The 17604-nt window shown below is 35.5% G+C and overlaps 2 protein-coding genes across 7 annotated transcripts in view; one reads left to right on the forward strand and one right to left on the reverse strand.

Annotated features, from left to right (window-relative positions):
• ATF7IP (activating transcription factor 7 interacting protein) overlaps nt 1-16023 on the forward strand; it is a 113692-nt gene extending 97669 nt beyond the window's left edge. For all 5 annotated transcript variants that reach the window (XM_026502378.4, XM_026502376.4, XM_048216719.2 and 2 more), the window contains exons 10-15: nt 1225-1289; nt 2783-2861; nt 3820-3975; nt 5681-5863; nt 7886-7998; nt 11403-16023. In XM_026502378.4, the coding sequence (XP_026358163.2) occupies nt 1225-1289; nt 2783-2861; nt 3820-3975; nt 5681-5863; nt 7886-7998; nt 11403-11822 (1016 nt within the window). In that variant the 3' untranslated portion in view covers nt 11823-16023. The remainder of the gene's footprint in view (nt 1-1224; nt 1290-2782; nt 2862-3819; nt 3976-5680; nt 5864-7885; nt 7999-11402) is intronic.
• Nucleotides 16024-16959: 936 nt separating this feature from the next.
• Nucleotides 16960-17604, reverse strand: part of PLBD1 (phospholipase B domain containing 1) — a 55827-nt gene continuing 55182 nt past the window's right edge. For both annotated transcript variants that reach the window (XM_026502375.4, XM_044385217.3), the window contains exon 11: nt 16960-17256. In XM_026502375.4, the coding sequence (XP_026358160.2) occupies nt 17074-17256 (183 nt within the window). In that variant the 3' untranslated portion in view covers nt 16960-17073. The remainder of the gene's footprint in view (nt 17257-17604) is intronic.

The following is a 17604-nucleotide window of genomic DNA, read 5'->3' on the forward strand; positions in this document are numbered from 1 at the left end:
TGTGAATAAAACTCTTCTAAAGCCAAAGGAATATATTCTGATATTATATATAAAAAACTTTGGTGGTAAATCACTGATAAAGTTTTGTAATGTCATCAGTGTATTTTAATACTCTTAACCATGCAAGGGCAGTAACCTGGAATTTTATTAAGTAGCATTTTCAGGAGCTTCACAGTCCAGAACAGATGTTGATTCATTATAAATGAAGTAATTTTAAGATAATCTTAAAAAGTAAAAAATATGTTAATATTTTCTTCCTACAAAAAAATTAAAATAATTCAGAAAGGTAGAGAGAGATCACAAGGGCCTCCTGTTCCTTCTCTAGCCTGGATAAAACCTCTTTCAATAGGTGGATGTTTATCCATATTTTTTTGATGTACAGGCAATTGTGTGTATGTTCGTATTTTATCATAATGAAATACATAGTTCTACCTCTGTGTTTTAGCATGAGTGATTTACTCTATATGCGTTCTGAAGATTTGAAATGAAATATGGTCATATTTTGACCAAGAACATTACTATCTACAGAAAGCAAGGAAAGGATGTTTCAACATTGGAAATTCACCATATTGCTAAAGAGGAAAAGTTACATAATCATCTCAGTAGATGCTAAAGACATTTGATAAAATTTAATACCTTCTCTTTAGAAGTTGAGGCAGAAAAATATACTTGATTTATTTTCTTTACTGTTCTGGAAATAACTTTCGTGTGTGTGTGTGCACGTGTATCACAAACTCAATACAAATTAATTGAAAAATGCATTAAAATTATCTGTGATTGAACTGCTGAGATTATGGGTATATATTTTCTCAGAATCACTGTGTAGTTTGCTAATAAATTTATTATATTTTTGCCATGTCATTACATCTTTTTCTCCAAAGGCATATAGTATGGACAATTACATTTTAACCATTTACTTATGTTAGGACATTTAAATTATGCACATCCTCAATTATTTCTCTGAAGATATTCCTTAGGATAGAGTTAAATATTCTGGGCAATGGGTATATGACATTTTTTTCTCTCTGTTTTGAATTTGCCCTTCTGAAAGTTACTGTAGCAGTGGTCTATGAGAGAGTTCATTTACATGTGTGACATGTTAACAGAAAAAAATAATTGGAGAAAGTTACATTAATTGTTGTATATAAGACAGTCAAACCTTTCACATTGTGTAGGTGCTTTTAAAAATGGTTCTTTTTTTTTTTTTTTTTTTTGACTCCTCAGAAAACCAGACAAACAAAACAATAGATGCTTCTGTTAATAAGAAAGCAGCTGATAGCACATCACAGGTAAGATTTCTTCTGTTTCAAAGTAAAATTCTAATTACAGTCCATAGGATAATGGATTTCCATCAGTATTCTTTAATACAATTAAAATTACTCCAATTTAGTAATCATACTTTTCAGACCTGGAATTTCTATTTATGTTTTTCAGTTTCTACTTTTGAGATTCCTTGTACATTCATTAATACTATATTTTCCTTTATTTCTTTGAATGTATTCTTAAAAGCTGTTTTGAAGTCTTTGCTGAATTCAGCATCTGGTTCCACTTGGGAGTCATTTTCACTTGACTGTGTTTTGTTTTTAGTTGGGTTCTACTTTACTGGGCTTTTGCATGTTTAATAATTTTTGATAAATTTAAAATTTAGTAAATTTTAAAAATTGGACCTTATAAATATGTTGCTGCAAGTGGATTCTGTTACATTCTTTAAGAATTTGTTAAGAACTTTTAGTTTTGGATTTTAGATTGTTGTGTGTGTTAGTTAACAAATCATTTTCTATGAAGTCAGTATTATAGAAAGATTTAGAATTGTAAGATTTAGAATTACATCATTATCTTTGGATTGTGCCTGAAATTTTTAATGTCAAGGAATTATTTTCTTTAATTATGTAAAGTCTGAATTTTGCAGTTGAAAGCCTTAATCATTTGGAGCTGATCTCAGTATAATATAAAGTAATTATGATTAGCATTTATTACACAGCACATGTCATGCCTGGTGTTACGCTCTTTGTATGCATACTTGGATTGATCCTCGTAACAGGCCCCATATGGAATTTGGAAATCTGAGTTTGGAAATTGAGGGTATTATCTTTTAATGTAAATTCACATTGCTAACATTAGCTGGAACTAAAAGATGTCCTCAGTCTTTTTGACTTAACGATACTGGTTCTTTAGGTCTATATTGTACTCCTTCCTTTTTTGTTGCTATTATGTAGTTAAAATTACATAATAATTTTTTAAATTACATTTTTAATGATTTGGGACAATGGGTTGACTTAGGTCAGGTTGATGTCAGTTAATAGTGTAGCACACCATATCTTAGCATAACATACCTTTTGTTACGGGAAAAACAAATTATTTTATATAACTTAATTCTAGCTTTGAATTTGCCTTTGGTGTTTTAGTGAGTTAATATTGATAATATAGTGTAGGATTGGTCAACATTTTAAATTCTGGAAAGTGGCGTTTGTGTTTAATCACTTACCAGTGAAAGCACCTAATCACTTTAATAGCCCTGTGCAGTGGACAAATTAAAAAAAAAAACAACTTCTAGAATTTCTTGTGAAAATCTTTCAGAATTATTTTCAATACGACAGATGTATATAGCTCATGAGTATTCGGGGTCATTTGTCTGACAAACTCTGTTTTTTCAAGGAAAGACATTTAGTGGTCCAGATTGAACCAGGCTACTCATTATCCTTGTTGCCCCTTAGTATTATTTCATTTTTCCATTATGTCTGCCAGAGTTGCCTTTGCAAAATGAAGAAGTTTTGTTTTTCAGAGTGGAAAAGCCACAGGCAGTGATTCAGGTGGTGTCATTGATCTCACAATGGATGATGAAGAGAGTGGAGCTTCACAAGGTACTTATAAGTAATCGTACGAGTACCAAGAATTTTTTTTTAAAGATTTTATTTATTTATTTGACACAGAGTGAGATAGCGAGAGAGGGAACACAAGCAGGGAGAGTGTGAGAGGGAGAAGCAGAGTCCCCGCTGAGCAGGAGGCCCGATGCGGGTCTCGATCCCAGGACCCTGGGATCATGACCTAAGCCGAAGGCAGATGCTTAACGTCTGAGCCACCCAGGCACCCCCAAGGAATGTTTTTTGATTACATTTTTTTCCTTTTAATCCAGTGTAGTAATCAGTGAAGACAGATCTCTGCAGCATTATGCTTGATGTATTTGTATCTATTTTAGAATAAGAGTTTTTTATATTAATGCCATGTAGTGGTTACCTATTTTTAAGGGCTTCTTCTGAGTTGCAGACATTTATTCCATAGGCTGTCCTATACCTTTTTTGAGATTAGACACTCTATGTGTATCATATTTTAATGACTGGATAGTGTAAATAAGCAACCGTCTATATTATCAAACAAAAGAACCTAAACTGTGGTAGAGTAATTGGAGTTCAAGATCACTGATTAAAAAACTCATCAATTTATAGGTATTTGCTTAGGAGAATGTCCTTGCTATAGATAATAGATACATAGATATGTATGAATATAGGAAATGAAATTATTCTGATTGGCATGGTACTGTATCGAGTTCAGTAATACGATTCTTTCATGAAAAACAATGTGGAACTATATTTCTGTAAATGTGAATTAGAATATGTGATAGAATCAACAGTGAATTATTTAAGGCCATGATGTGATGTTTTAACCTAGTAAATGTGTACATAATTAAAATGGAAATAAATTGTTCTCTTGATGGTAAATGTGACTGAGTGGCAAGCAAATGTAAAATTCACAAATAAAAGAAAAACCTGTATTTCTAATTTTTGTTTATCAATAATCACAATGTCTCACTTGAATTAATAGACCCTAAAAAGCTAAACCATACTCCTGTGTCAACTGTGAGTTCTTCTCAGCCTGTGTCTCGACCATTGCAACCCATCCAGCCAGCACCACCTCTTCAGCCATCTGGGGTGCCAACCAGTGGACCATCTCAGACCACCATTCATTTACTACCTACAGGTAAACTTGCTGAGTCATTGAGTTAAAGCTTTTAGTTTTGCTTACAGTGAAATATGACTATGAAAGTAAGTGGAAAGATTGGATAGAAAATTAAGGATAATTCTCTCTTATTTTGAGGACAGTGCATCTTTTTGAATGTAGTATAACTTAGATTTGCTGACCATCTTAAGTAGCAGCGCTGACTGATAAAGAGTGGTTATAAGGAAGAACTAATAACTAATAAAGGTATGTTATACTAATGTTTTACACACTACCTCTCAAGAAGTTATAAATCCTATATTTTCTTTTTCTTTTTTATTTATCTTTTAAACATCCTGTATTTTCAAGATGTGACCTAGATCTCCTAACCTGTTGGGAAGCCGGTCAAGACCGTTTGTCTTTTTTTTTTTTTTAAAGATTTTATTTATTTATTTGAGAGAGAGAGAGCACGCAAATGGGTGGAAGAGTGCAGGGGGAAGGAGGGGTTGGGGAATAGAATCTCAAGCAGACTCTGCGGAGTATGGAGCCCAACACGGGGCTCAATCTCACAACACTGAGATCATGACCTGAGCCAAAACCAAGAGTTAGATGCTCAACTGACTGAGCCACCTAGGTGCCCCTGTCTTTTTTTTTTTTTTTTTTTTAAATAAAATAGTCCATCATTAGAGATTTATCTGCAAAATTATATATGGACTTTTCTCATTAAGGAAAACATTGAGTTCACATGGAATTATGAAATCAAAGTTTAAGTCACCAATTTAGAAGGAAATATCATTATGCAAAACATGTGCAGTATAGATAATAAAATGGGTAATAAAGATATGAAGAGGTAAGTATTCCTCCTTGTGTACTTTCCTCCCCTTTCTAAAGGCTCACATTGAAAGTTTGGATATGTGAAGACTAAGTTAAGATGCTAATAAATAAGCCATTAGTAAAGAAACCTTTTTATCTTTGTCATATCCAGTATTTACCTCCAAATTTGTCTTATTATGGAACCCATTTTTCCATATGAAAGTAGATTTATTACTATTTTTTTATTATATAGTTAATATGTGGTTATTTCTAAAATGTGATGATAATTCAGAGAGTTATTAACAAGCAAATGTTAACTCCTAAAATAATTATTGTAGTTCCATGCTGCCAGTGAACACTTAGGAGTTTTTTGATAAATGTATTTAACATCACTCAAGGCAGGAATGTTCTCTGGAACATAAATTAGGAGGAATGCTGGAGTAGAGAAGGGAGAATTGGAGATGGTTTGGTTCACCTAAAGAAAATGTCCATTACAATAGCCAGCCAGTTTCTTGAACTGTGGGAATACAGTTACTCCTGGATTTATGCCATTAGTAGAAGGCCTGGAGGGCCCCAAATCCCACTCTACTAAGAATAATTAAATGTTGAGGGGTGAAAATTTGCTCTTTTAAGTCACTCCCTTAAGATCATACTCTCAAGTCTTTATCTTTACATGCTTATCATCAAGTCAAACTAAAGAGTGGGCAGGGCATTGGACATGGTTGAGGTGCTCCCTTCTTCTGAGGTTTGGATTGTAATAATAGTTACTATTAATTTTTGTTGGCCATATCACTGTTCTCGTTCAAGATTACAAAAGGAGACTGTTGTCTGTATTTCTCTCTTTATTATAGTTAGATTTTATGCAAAATTAGTTACCATTAATAACTGTTTACTTAACATAACTGCATTTTAATATTTTTCTGCTTTTCATTAGCTCCAACCACCGTGAATGTAACACATCGTCCGGTAACTCAGGTGACCACAAGACTCCCTGTACCGAGAGCTCCTGCAAACCACCAAGTGGTTTATACAACTCTCCCAGCACCACCAGCTCAGGCTCCCCTGCGAGGAACTGTTATGCAGGCTCCTGCTGTTCGGCAGGTCAATCCCCAAAATAGTAAGAGAATCTTTTCTTGTGTATGGCCTCAAGTTACATGTAGTTCCTCAGCGTTTAGTGGGCTTATATTGACATTAGATTTAGCAAAAAATGCTTATAATATCATATTGAAGCTATTATTAATTTTTCTTTTTTGCTTAGGAGAGTTAACCAGAAAAATGGAACATGTGTTATTATATGATTTGTGTTCTGTGTGTTGTCTTCAATTTAATTTTATTTATGGCCTGTATTATCACAACGCTCCATTTGATAATGGTCTGCACTCTTTTAAGAGATACCTTGCCTAATTAAAGTGGAAATGATTAATTGTGGCATAGCCCAGATAATGGAAATAAAGGTTAAGGATAGTCTCCAATGAGAGATAGAGTCTTAAAGTTGTGGAAGATGGCTGAGAAATAGAAGACAGGAACATGTTAAAGGAAATCTGTTGTTTCTGCGTGCGTGTACGCACACACACACGCATGCGCACATATAATTTTATATATATATAGTATATTTAGTAGTAAAATACATCATGCAAACAGAAGTTTATATAAAAAGCATATGTAAAGTTTAAAGAAAACAAAATGAACCACCTATGAAATCTCTACCAGCCTAAGAAATAGAGCTTTATCAGTATCCTACAAGCCTACTGTATGCCTTAATTGTATCCCTCTCCTTTTTCATCAGAGGTAACCACCATCTTCACTTTCTGCTTTTCTGTATGATTTTGCCACAAATAAATATCACCAAAAATACTTAGTTTTGCAGAATTTAATAGCAAGGGCAAATCTAGCTGTTTAAAGAAACTGTCATTAATAAATGATGATTTCGAGGAGAAAATTAAACTAAGCAGTCTCTGGTTCACAATCTGGCTTCAGTTTTTCTCAAGTTTACAAGAGCGTTTTCTGGGAAATCAATCAGTAGGGTCATGAATGAGTTCTGGGAAACTGGGCTCACCATAGTCAAGGTATCTGGCAGAACTATAGTATGGGCCAGGAACGGAATATATGGCAGTAACATGGTCCGGGCAGTAAGTGACTTTAAATTGTCTGTTTGTGTTTTCCTAACATATGTCAAAATAGTTTTCTGTTCAGTGAGATGAGTATCCTCAGCTATTCAGCATGGCATTGAGAGAAAGCAAGGAACCTCATTAACACAAACCAGGGATAACTTACAGTTGAGATTTCTGTTCTAGTTGAAAAGATGAGACAGCAGAGATTTTTTTTTTAAAGATTTTTATTTATTTATTTGAGAGAGAGAGACAGAGATAGTGAGAGAGAGAGCACACGAGTAGGGAAGAGAGAAGCAGGCTCCCCAGTGAGCAGGGAGCCCGATGTGGTGCTCTATCCCAGGACCTTGGGATCATGACCTGAGCCGAAAGCAGACCCTGAGCCACGCAGGTGTCCCAAGCAGAGATATTTTTGAGGACAGCTTCAGTTTGTCTACCTTTAGAGTTGCTCCATTCTGGCGTGTTTGGCATCTACATGTGGTGTACCGCTGTGTTCTGCTGTTCTAGGGTTTTTGCTTGTAGTCCTCCTGGTAGGGATTCCATTTATTTCTCTCCTGTGCTGGATCTCCACTATTTCTTGTATCTCATATTTTCCTCTTTCTTGATTTTCTTTCTCATAATTGGTGACACACATCCTCCAAGGGCTACTTGAGAAAGTGTTTATGGAGATAGATTTATTTTGGTTGCTTGTATACAGGAAAATTTCTTCCTCCTTATGCTTATTATTTGGCTGAGTATAGACTTCTAGGTTAGAAATGTTTTTCCTTCCAAATTTAAAAAACATCACTTTGCTGGTTTCAAGTGTTTAATCAGTGTTCTACCAAATTTAGAATAGAAATCTAGGCTTTTTTGTTTGTTGGTTGTTTTTTTTTAGAGAGGGAGAGAAACTTAAGTAGGCTCCCCGATGTGGGGCTTGATCTCACAACCCCGAGACCGTGACCTGAGCCGAAATCAAGAGTCAGATGCTTAACTAACTGAACCATCCAGGTGTCCCTAGAATTCTAGTTTCATGCCTTAATTTTCTTTTGTAGGTGTCACAGTTCGAGTGCCTCAAGCAACTACATATGTTGTAAACAATGGACTAACCCTGGGATCAACAGGACCTCAGCTCACAGTGCATCACCGACCACCACAAGTGCATACTGTAAGTGTTGATGTTTGGATTTCCAAACTTTTCACCTGTAGAGCTGTCAAATATTATTGTAGTTAGCATTTATCCTTCAGCCTGGTTGTATCAAGAGAAAATGACAGGTCTTCTGTTTTTCCAACAGAAGTTTATTTAAGAAAATAGATCTTACCATTATATGAACAACGTTCTTAAGGATGTCATCATCAAGGATCACTGAGTTTGTTTGTGGTGGTGTACAGTGTTCAAGAAGAGTCCACAGCTGGGGCATGTGAAGTGAAAGAGACCATTTTTAACTCATGGTTACATTAAAAAGAGTATTTTTGAACATTAAAAAGTATTTTTAAAAGTATTTTTTCATGTTTTAGCTTTATTCTTTTCTTCAAAACCTTGTAACGGTTCTGATTGGTACATTGCCATCACTTTATTGTTTTTAATAATCCAGTGGTATTGGGAATTCATTTGTTAAGAGATGACCGAGAAGATCAAAGATTTCTCCTTAGATTTAGGCTCCAAAACAATGTCGCATTTTTCTGCGACATGATTATAACAGTGTTTGGTATGGTATACCATGTAAATGGAAATGCTGGCTTTATGAGAAGGGAGGAGATTGAGATTTTGTATCACTTTTCACCAAGCAAAGTGTCCCTTTTTAAGTATGCATAGTAATTGCTGGCATTTCTTGAGTGCTTGCTATGTGCCAGGCACTGTTAATATACTTGGTCCTCACTCAGGAATCCTTTAGGACTCTTGCTCTCCTTTTTATTCTTTATTGTAGATACGGCAGCTAACATACAGAGAGTAAGTAGCCCAGGGTCTTACCTCGTAAAAACTCAAGCATTCCAGCTTTCTAGTCTATCCACTTAACAGCTGTTATTTTTCTTATTCCACTACAATGAAAAAATTGGTGGAGCACTAACTGTATACCAGGCACTCTACTAAGTACATGTCTTATTTAATTCTCACAACCCTATGAGGATTATTATTCTCCTTTTGATAGACGAGGATACTGTGTCACAAAGATGTTAAGTGGTTACTCAGGTTACTCAGTGTCATTACCCAAGCTAATGTCAGAGCCATTTTAACACAGGTTGTCTGATCCCAGCACCTACAGTGGTTTTAGTGTTTCAGATCTGGCCCTATTAGAATATGTGGTGAATGTACCATTACTGTTGTTTGCAGCTACAAATAATCTCTTTCATTCCATATTCCTCCAAAAAATAGAGTAAAAATCTCTAATACCATAGTTTTACAAATTTGATGAACTATCAAGAGCTTTTTTTTAAAAAAACAGGAGCCCATTTGTATTGTCTTATAATAAATTGTGTATCTCACAGGAGGAACTTTTTAAAAAATTGTATTTTAATTAATGTAAAAAATGCTTTTAAATGAGAATTTGCAAATATATAAATAGAGAGTGTACTCTGATGATTCCCACTTACCCATCAATCATGACTTACCAGCATATGGCTAATCTTTTTCATATATAATGCCACCCACTTACTCTGACAACCCATGTATACACAGGGTTGTTTTGAAGCAGAATCCCTGTTGTGTTATTTTATTTGTAAAACTTGAATAAAACCCTCCATTGCAATGGCAGAAATGAAAAAACAAAACTCGGTTGACTTAGTTTCAGGATATGAGCAGATTCAGAATCCTAGAATTTTAAGAATTAGAAGGGATATAACAGCCATTAAAGCTGTTGTCAAACTCCTTAAATTCCTATACTCTAGTCAGATTCATGGCTTCAGCCATCTTCTCTTGGATCTTGCTAGCTGCATGTTTATTTAATGTTATTTACTTAGGCGACTAATCACTTAAGATAAAAAAAAAGATAATCTGAGAGAGAAAATACAGCAACATGGCCAGCATTCAAATCACTTCTGCTTCCTCAGCTTTCAATATTTTACTTAAATTTGATTTTTTTTCCTTCTAACTTTATACTCATTTTAGCTTTTTAACTGTGGATTCCACCTTTTTCCAGATATGTATATGAACTTTTTCCACTAGGCATATGAATTTAAGCGGATTTGCATTCCTTGAGATTATCCAGCATATGCTTTTTGAGGTCGAACTATGTGTACATTACTGCTACTAAGCTTTGACAGGGCATGGAGATTAAAAAGATAGCATCAGACCTTCACAGAATTCACTGTTTAGTGTATGTAAATTATCCATTTTATGAAATGCATATTCTTGTTAAATGAATTTTAGTTCTTGTTAAATGAGTTTTATTTAAGGAAATCTTATTTTTTTTCGTGATTTTCAGTCTAAAGTCAGTGAGCAAATGACATGTTTCACTTGGGGGAAAAGAGATCATTCCATATCCCTTTTTCCTGGCTCACACTTGAATCTTTTTGGAAAAAAATTACCATTAGTGTAATCTTTAATAAAACCTAGATATAGGGTGCCTGGGTGGCTTAGTCCGTTAAGTGTCTGCTTTCGGTTCAGGTCATGATCCCAGGGTCCTGGAATCAAGTCCCACATCAGGCTGCCTGCTCAGTGGGGAGTCTGCTTTACGCTCTCTCCCTCCCCCCTGCTCATGCTCTCTCTCTTTCTCTCTCAAATAAATAAATAAATAAAATCTTAAAAAAAACCCTAGCTATAATAATAATAATAATAATATCCAGTGTTAGAAACAAGTCACTTTGAATTCATACACTTAATATTCATGCTTTTTCATCATATGGCCTTACCCTACCTTTCTAAATTTCTTTTCCTATTCATATGCCTTATGTCTAAGTAAAACTTAATACTGGTTTTTGTCCATAAATCCCCTTACTTTCCTATAGCCCCATGCCCTTATTTCGTGCTTTACGTTTTGGCAGAAAGGTACACAATATTTCTTCATTTTTAAATCTTACCTTTCATAGTCCAACTTAAACGTCACCTTTTTTGTGCAGACTGACCAAGAACATAATATACATTCAGCATTAAATGTGCTTATTTATGATACGCTACTGTCCTTAGGTGGAAAAATGGCTTAAAAATGAAAGTAGAGTTGAATACTCAAATTACATACATATAGTGGACTGCCACATGATATTTAAAAATGTTACATTATTCTAAAATGAGAATCTGTAGTATAGATAATTAAAGTTAAATTATTTTGTAAGAGATAGGTAATTGTTTTAGTTTCTGTCAGAATGATTTTCCATCAGCAAAGGCTTTTCTTTCTCAAGGAAAGCGTAGTATTTTAGATGTAGAAAGTATATAGGAGTAACCTGAGCACCACTGTTTATGGCATGACTGGCCACAAATCAAAGAGAGCTAGCCAAATGTGGTACAGTAGTTGGGATTTCTTAGTATTCTTGATGTAAAATGATGACTCTCTGACGTCTAAGATGTTTTAGTTCTAGCATTCAGAAATAGTCCTTTCTGTGATCATTATTATATCAACACAACTCTTCTTTTGTTAGGAGCCCCCACGCCCTGTGCACCCAGCACCCTTACCAGAAGCCCCACAGCCACAGCGTCTGCCCCCAGAAGCTGCCAGCACATCCCTGCCTCAGAAGCCACACTTGAAGTTAGCACGAGTTCAAAGTCAAAATGGCATTGTACTGTCATGGAGTGTCTTGGAGGTAGATCGAAGCTGTGCCACTGTTGACAGCTACCATCTCTATGCTTACCATGAGGAGCCCAGTGCCACTGTGCCCTCACAGTGGAAAAAGATTGGAGAAGTAAAGGCACTTCCCTTGCCTATGGCATGCACTCTCACCCAGTTTGTATCTGGCAGCAAATACTACTTTGCAGTACGAGCCAAGGATATTTATGGACGTTTTGGACCTTTCTGTGATCCTCAGTCAACAGATGTGATCTCCTCTTCCCAGAACAGTTAAACCTTGGAGCCTTTATCTCTTCCTCTTCCCAAGTTCCACTTTTTGGTCTTGTTTTAATCTTGTGCATGATATCCATTGTAAAATCCACATTGTGCAAGATTTCTTGGACAGGTGTGTATATACACTACATTTGTTTATAATCAGAGGTGAAATAAACAGCCCATAAAGCAAGAATCTTTTCCTGGACAATTGAAGCTTCAAGGTTTTGAAATGTAAATGTGCACCTTGCTTTAGTTTTAAGGCTGGGGAATATGTGTGGGTGTTTATGTGTGTTTTTCCCTATTTATATGTTTACTGCAGTGGAATCTCCCATTTCCATTCTCGCATTTACCTCTCTTCAAGTATAAAGTAGATCAAGGGATCCGAGGTATGGTATGTAACTGGCATGATTCTGCTTCTGAGGGATCTGTAGGTTCATAGCTAAATGACTTACACTGAAACTAAACAAAACCCAAAGAAAGAAAGAAAAAGCAAAATGGTTAAATAGTTTAAAATAGGTTAATTTGAACACAGGAAAGGATCTGTTCGTCTTTTTTCTTTTCTTGGTTGTTAATTAGGTAAAAAAGATCTGCATTGGCCCCTCTTTCCGAATCTGGCTCTTACATTTATTTTGTGCCTTAAAGATTAACTACAAAAATAAACATGACCATTTGTCCATTGTCGATCTTCTCTTTCAGCCTTTTGCCCTTCATTTCTCCTTCATCTCTACTAAATATAGTACATTCCCCTCAAGTCAATTTTAAACCAAGGCTTTTAGGTATATTCTTACCAGTGGCATCACTACATTTAACTCTAAAAATTTGACTTGCTCTTTTCTTCTAAGAACATAAGTGCTTTTATCTTTGGTCACTATTTAAATTAACTGTGTAAAATGGACCAAGAGGAGAAAGACCATATTGTGTAAGAAAATTGTCCTTCAAACATATTTTAGAATTTATGTTGTATACTGTGTTAGAGATTATGAAAGCAGTGCTAGTTCACTTTTTCACCCATACGTAGTAAAAATACAGTGAGCTAAAATATCAAAGGGAAAACTTTATTTCCTTATTATTCTCATATCATTGTTTTTCTGTTTTAACCTTTTTAACTTTGTGTTGATGGTGCCAAGTTGTGTCTGATTTACCCTCTGTCAACTTTGGATAGAATTTAAAGTATATCCTTGGGGGTTATTTTATGTAACACTTAGACAATACTTTCTGTGCGTCTCTGTTCCTGTTCAGAGTTAATCAAATTCCGTTCAGATCATGGATATTCAGTATGAGTGCCAGTTCTGCTGGTATCAGGTAGGTGTTCAAGTGTAAGTAGTTCAGGGCAGGAGAGAGAGGGTAAGTTTGGGGATGAGAGTATGGTTGGAATAGTTTGAAAGAAATTCATGGAGTTTGTGAAATAATTTTTCAAGTCATCTTCCCTCACCATATTTGAATTCATATTCCTACCTTCTCAAATTCGTTTTTAATTTTTCTTGGGATTATCGGAGGGAGCTATCCCTTCTGCTAATGCTGCCTTGTTTGCAGCTTCGATGGCTTGTAATGGGAAGCATTCTAGTTGTGAAGAGACTCTCATTAGAGACTTCACCGGTCAGTATACTGTCACATTAGGTGTGAAGTTTGATTGATGCTGAAGAAAGCCTACAGATTGCCAAATGTAAGTGCTCCAGAACCTTCCTTTCACTTTCAGAAAATGAGACCACAGTGAGAATTAAAGTTTTCATGAATCCAATTTGCCAACCAACTATGTAGATGTTACTTATTCTAGGACTAATGATAAAAGAAATTGTGAATGTCATGCCAATGAAAATTTTAAAAGGGAGAAACTAATGATCTTCTAGATATGTATGAACACCTATCTATATCTGCATGTATATGTTTTTACCTGCAGTGGTTGCATTGTTGATTATGTGTTCAAGATCATTCCTGTCTACAGAATGGAAAGCCCGTGTTCAATTAAAAATGTTCTTTATTGGCCGGTTCTATGGTCATGTGATGACAATTGCTTACCTAGCCTAGAAAAGCTTCCCTTGGTTGAATGTTTTTATTTATATTCACTAGTCTTTTTTTTTTTTAAAGCTTTCATAGCATTATTATAATCAGGTGAAGAAAGCCCAGTAGAATGAAAATATTATTTTAGCCTATATTATGTGTCTTCTGTCAAAGAAAAAAATAAATTCTCAAATAGTAACCCTAAAAATACATTTACTACAGCAAAATAAAACTTTTTTTCCCAGATGGTGGAAGGAAGGTACAAAGAGAGACTGTAATTATTTGAGGAAAGTGTATATTATGAGATGTTCTCCTCGAATTAGCATGCCATGGGATTTATAGGAGGCGACAGCTCTATTGAATTTACTGAAAAGTGTTAGGCTAGAACAGTAGGCATTTATTTTGGGCAGGTTTTGTTGATGAGCTCTGACTTTCTGTTTCTTTTGTTTCTTTTGGGAAAGAGAATGAGGACTCAACTAGAAATAGCTACTGATTACAAGACTATATTGTAGCAGTTCACACTCCATGGTACCTTGTCACAAAGTATTACAAATAAGTTTGATTATCCCATTTTGGGAATGCGAGTTTGCTACAGTTTCAGCCTGACAGTACTTGTGTAAGTATTGCCTTATTGGAAATCCTGAAAGCTTCTGATATTTCAGCCTGAAATATAGGATGTTCATGTGGCATTTGAAGGTAATGGTGACGTTTGTTAATCTGTTTTGCATTTGGTCAGAGTAATTTTCACCATGTTTTAAGTGTAAGTGAGCCTCTTTTTACAATTATGTTCTTGCCAGTAAATTTACAAAGTACAAAGACAACATCTGTTGTTAACTGTTAGCTTTATGAGGTAACTATATCCCTGTTTCCCTAGACTCACTTTAAAATATGCAGAATATTGTGTACTGTTTCACACCATAGATGTTCATGAGAGAAGTGATGAGTACAGCTTTCTTCCTTGGAAAGTGAATATTTATTGGGATGCCATTTGCCTCACAGAGTGTTCCCCACTCGCCCCACCCCCATTGCTGGATAATAAATGAAAGATATATTGGGAAACATGACCGAAAGCAAGGAGCTTTGAATTTTTGGTACGTCTGTTGCAAAATTGCTTAGGCAGGCTGCACTATACAGTTCTCTTAACTGTATTGAGTAAGTGTTAACTTAGTTTTTGTCGTTTGCTCTTTTGCTTACATTTTCCAAATTATTTATGCAGCAAGGTGAATGTTAGTATTGCATGATATGCATTTATCTTGTTCCGCGAATTTTCCAGTACTGTACAAGATTAACAAAATAATGCCTGTGGTATCCTCTTCTCTTACTTTGATACACTGTGATTTTAGCACATTAGAGTACTGAAAAGACCTTTCAAGTGTTCTCCCCAACTTTCCTTCTTGGGCTATTTCAGAATCATATGACTTATTCGTATTTTAATTTCATTGTTGACCACGCATTGGCCTGTTTTATTCTAATTTCCAGAAAAACCATGCCCCAATATTGGATTGTTGGAAATAATTCTATCTAAAACGAGTGTAGGATTCTGTCTTCCTTATTATTTACTGAGTGATGCCCCTCTCCCACTTCTTAAAAAATTTTTGGACAGACAAAAAGAACAATCTCATGAAGTGTTTTTGTTAGTGTGGCAGACTTAGAACTAATTCCTAAAATGCATTCCCCTTGGGCCAGCCAGTGGGGAGGAATGATAAAACACATGTTTTGTCTTCTCTTCTTCAAATAGTTTTATCATGCTACGTAATTTTTTTTTGTTTTTTGTTTTTTTTTTTTTAATTTGTAGTCAGCTAAGTACCCATCATTTATTTTAAATGTTGGGCAGGGGGGGTTATTTTTGTTTTTTTAGTTTTGTTTGTAAATAAGGTAACTGGGCAATCAAACCTCTTTTGGGGATCCTGGCTTCATTACTTTCTCAGCCATTTCAAAATTAAATATAAAAAGAAATCCTTTGTAGGAAACTTGCATCCTGATTTTTCTTTATTGCAATTCAAAGTGTAAATAATAAGACAATGTAAGACCTTCCTAATGTCTAATATAAACTGGGCTATAGCAAGTTGCCCTATTTTTATTAGGTTTTGGAGGTTTTGTGGGTTTTTTTTTTTCTTTTTTAAATGTACAGTAGAGTGGTGTCTGTATAAGTGTTAACTGTAGTGGGATTTTGTCCAGCAAGCCTGAAATTTATACTTTGAAATAAACTACTGGGTTTTTAACATTCTGAGTATTCTCATTCATTCTAATTATTCTTAGCCCTTGTGTTGCTTTTGGAAGTCTCTCACCTTGTGAAGAATCATCCATTATACTGTATAATATGGTTTTTATCTAACCCACTTGGCAATACCACAGCACTCAAACCACATAAAATTCTCTAGCTTTGAAAGAGAAGTTATGTAGATTTGCTCCCAGATTAGATGTGATGCTTTTAACTAATGGGAGACCACATTAAGGTTATATTGTGTGCCTAGACTGTACCACAAAAAGACTCAGCTCATGCTTCTTAATGACCAGAAGAATCACTAACTGTATTTCTTTCTATTAGAGAGGTTCCTTTGAAAACGAAGCTCCACCACCCCCTAAGGCTTTGTCATTAGTATATCCAGCCAGGGGAAGGAGAAAAAGCATGGAGGAGTACAGGTTCTTAGGGGGCCAGGCCTGGAAGTGACACTAGTATCAGATTCCTTTGTCAAAAACCCCATCACATGGCACAGCTATCTAGGGGAACCTGGGAGCTGTGGTCCATGTGGCCAGGCATGAAAGGAGAATACAGATCTGGGTGAGCAGTTTCTGCACTACCGTCTTGTATATAAACTTGTATGCTAAAGCCAGGTATTATTTATCTTCTAGAATATTTCTGCTACAGTGTGTCACCCTGGAGTGAATGTTTGTTGTAAAAAACTACAAAATCAAGGGGCGCCTGGGTGGCACAGCGGTTAAGCGTCTGCCTTCGGCTCAGGGCGTGATCCCGGCGTTATGGAAACGAGCCCCACATCAGGCTCCTCCACTATGAGCCTGCTTCTTCCTCTCCCACTCCCCCTGCTTGTGTTCCCTCTCTCGCTGGCTGTCTCTATCTCTGTCGAATAAATAAATAAATAAATCTTAAAAAAAAAAAAACCTACAAAATCAACAGAAAATGAAAGTGACAGACTGAATTTTTATTAATATTTTATTAAGACTAATTCTGAATGGAAAAACATAGCTAAAATAGTGCCTTTGGAATCTTATTTGCAACCTTCTATTCCCTTCTATTCCCTCAACTCCCTCCTTCATTTTTTGTCACGTTTCAAAATTGGTTTCATGGTAATAAAATCAAAGTCATAGGTCTCTGGCATGCCCTTATGGAGAGTTTTGTTGAAACGGTTCCAGTGAAAAACAGGGAGACCACCTTGTACTGTGGGACCACTAATGGCATAGGCTGTGTACTCTGATGCGAGGTAGATATCTGTCACCTGGAAAGAGAAGAGATGGACATTTTAGAAAACCATTTGGAAAAAACTAGATTCCTGTTTTCCCTTGTGGGGTGTTTTTTTGTCCTCTTTTCCTAAAGTCACAATATTAGTTCCCCTTTAAAATAAAATCTTGCAAGCTTAACAACATGTACTTCCATAACCATTTGGTATTCAGATATGAATTGAGTAGAAGTTAACGTTTGGCGTTAACGTAGCCAAAGTGTGAGATCTGGAGTCAGAATGCTCATATTCAGAATTCTAGCTCCAAAACTTGTTTAAAAATAACCCCTATAGGACTCAGTTTTCTCATTTGTGAAAGGGTTTTAATAACCGTACTTCGTAGAAGAG

This window comes from Ursus arctos, unplaced genomic scaffold (genome assembly GCF_023065955.2).
Source record: "Ursus arctos isolate Adak ecotype North America unplaced genomic scaffold, UrsArc2.0 scaffold_26, whole genome shotgun sequence".
In the NCBI taxonomy this organism is placed as follows: Eukaryota; Metazoa; Chordata; class Mammalia; order Carnivora; family Ursidae; genus Ursus; species Ursus arctos.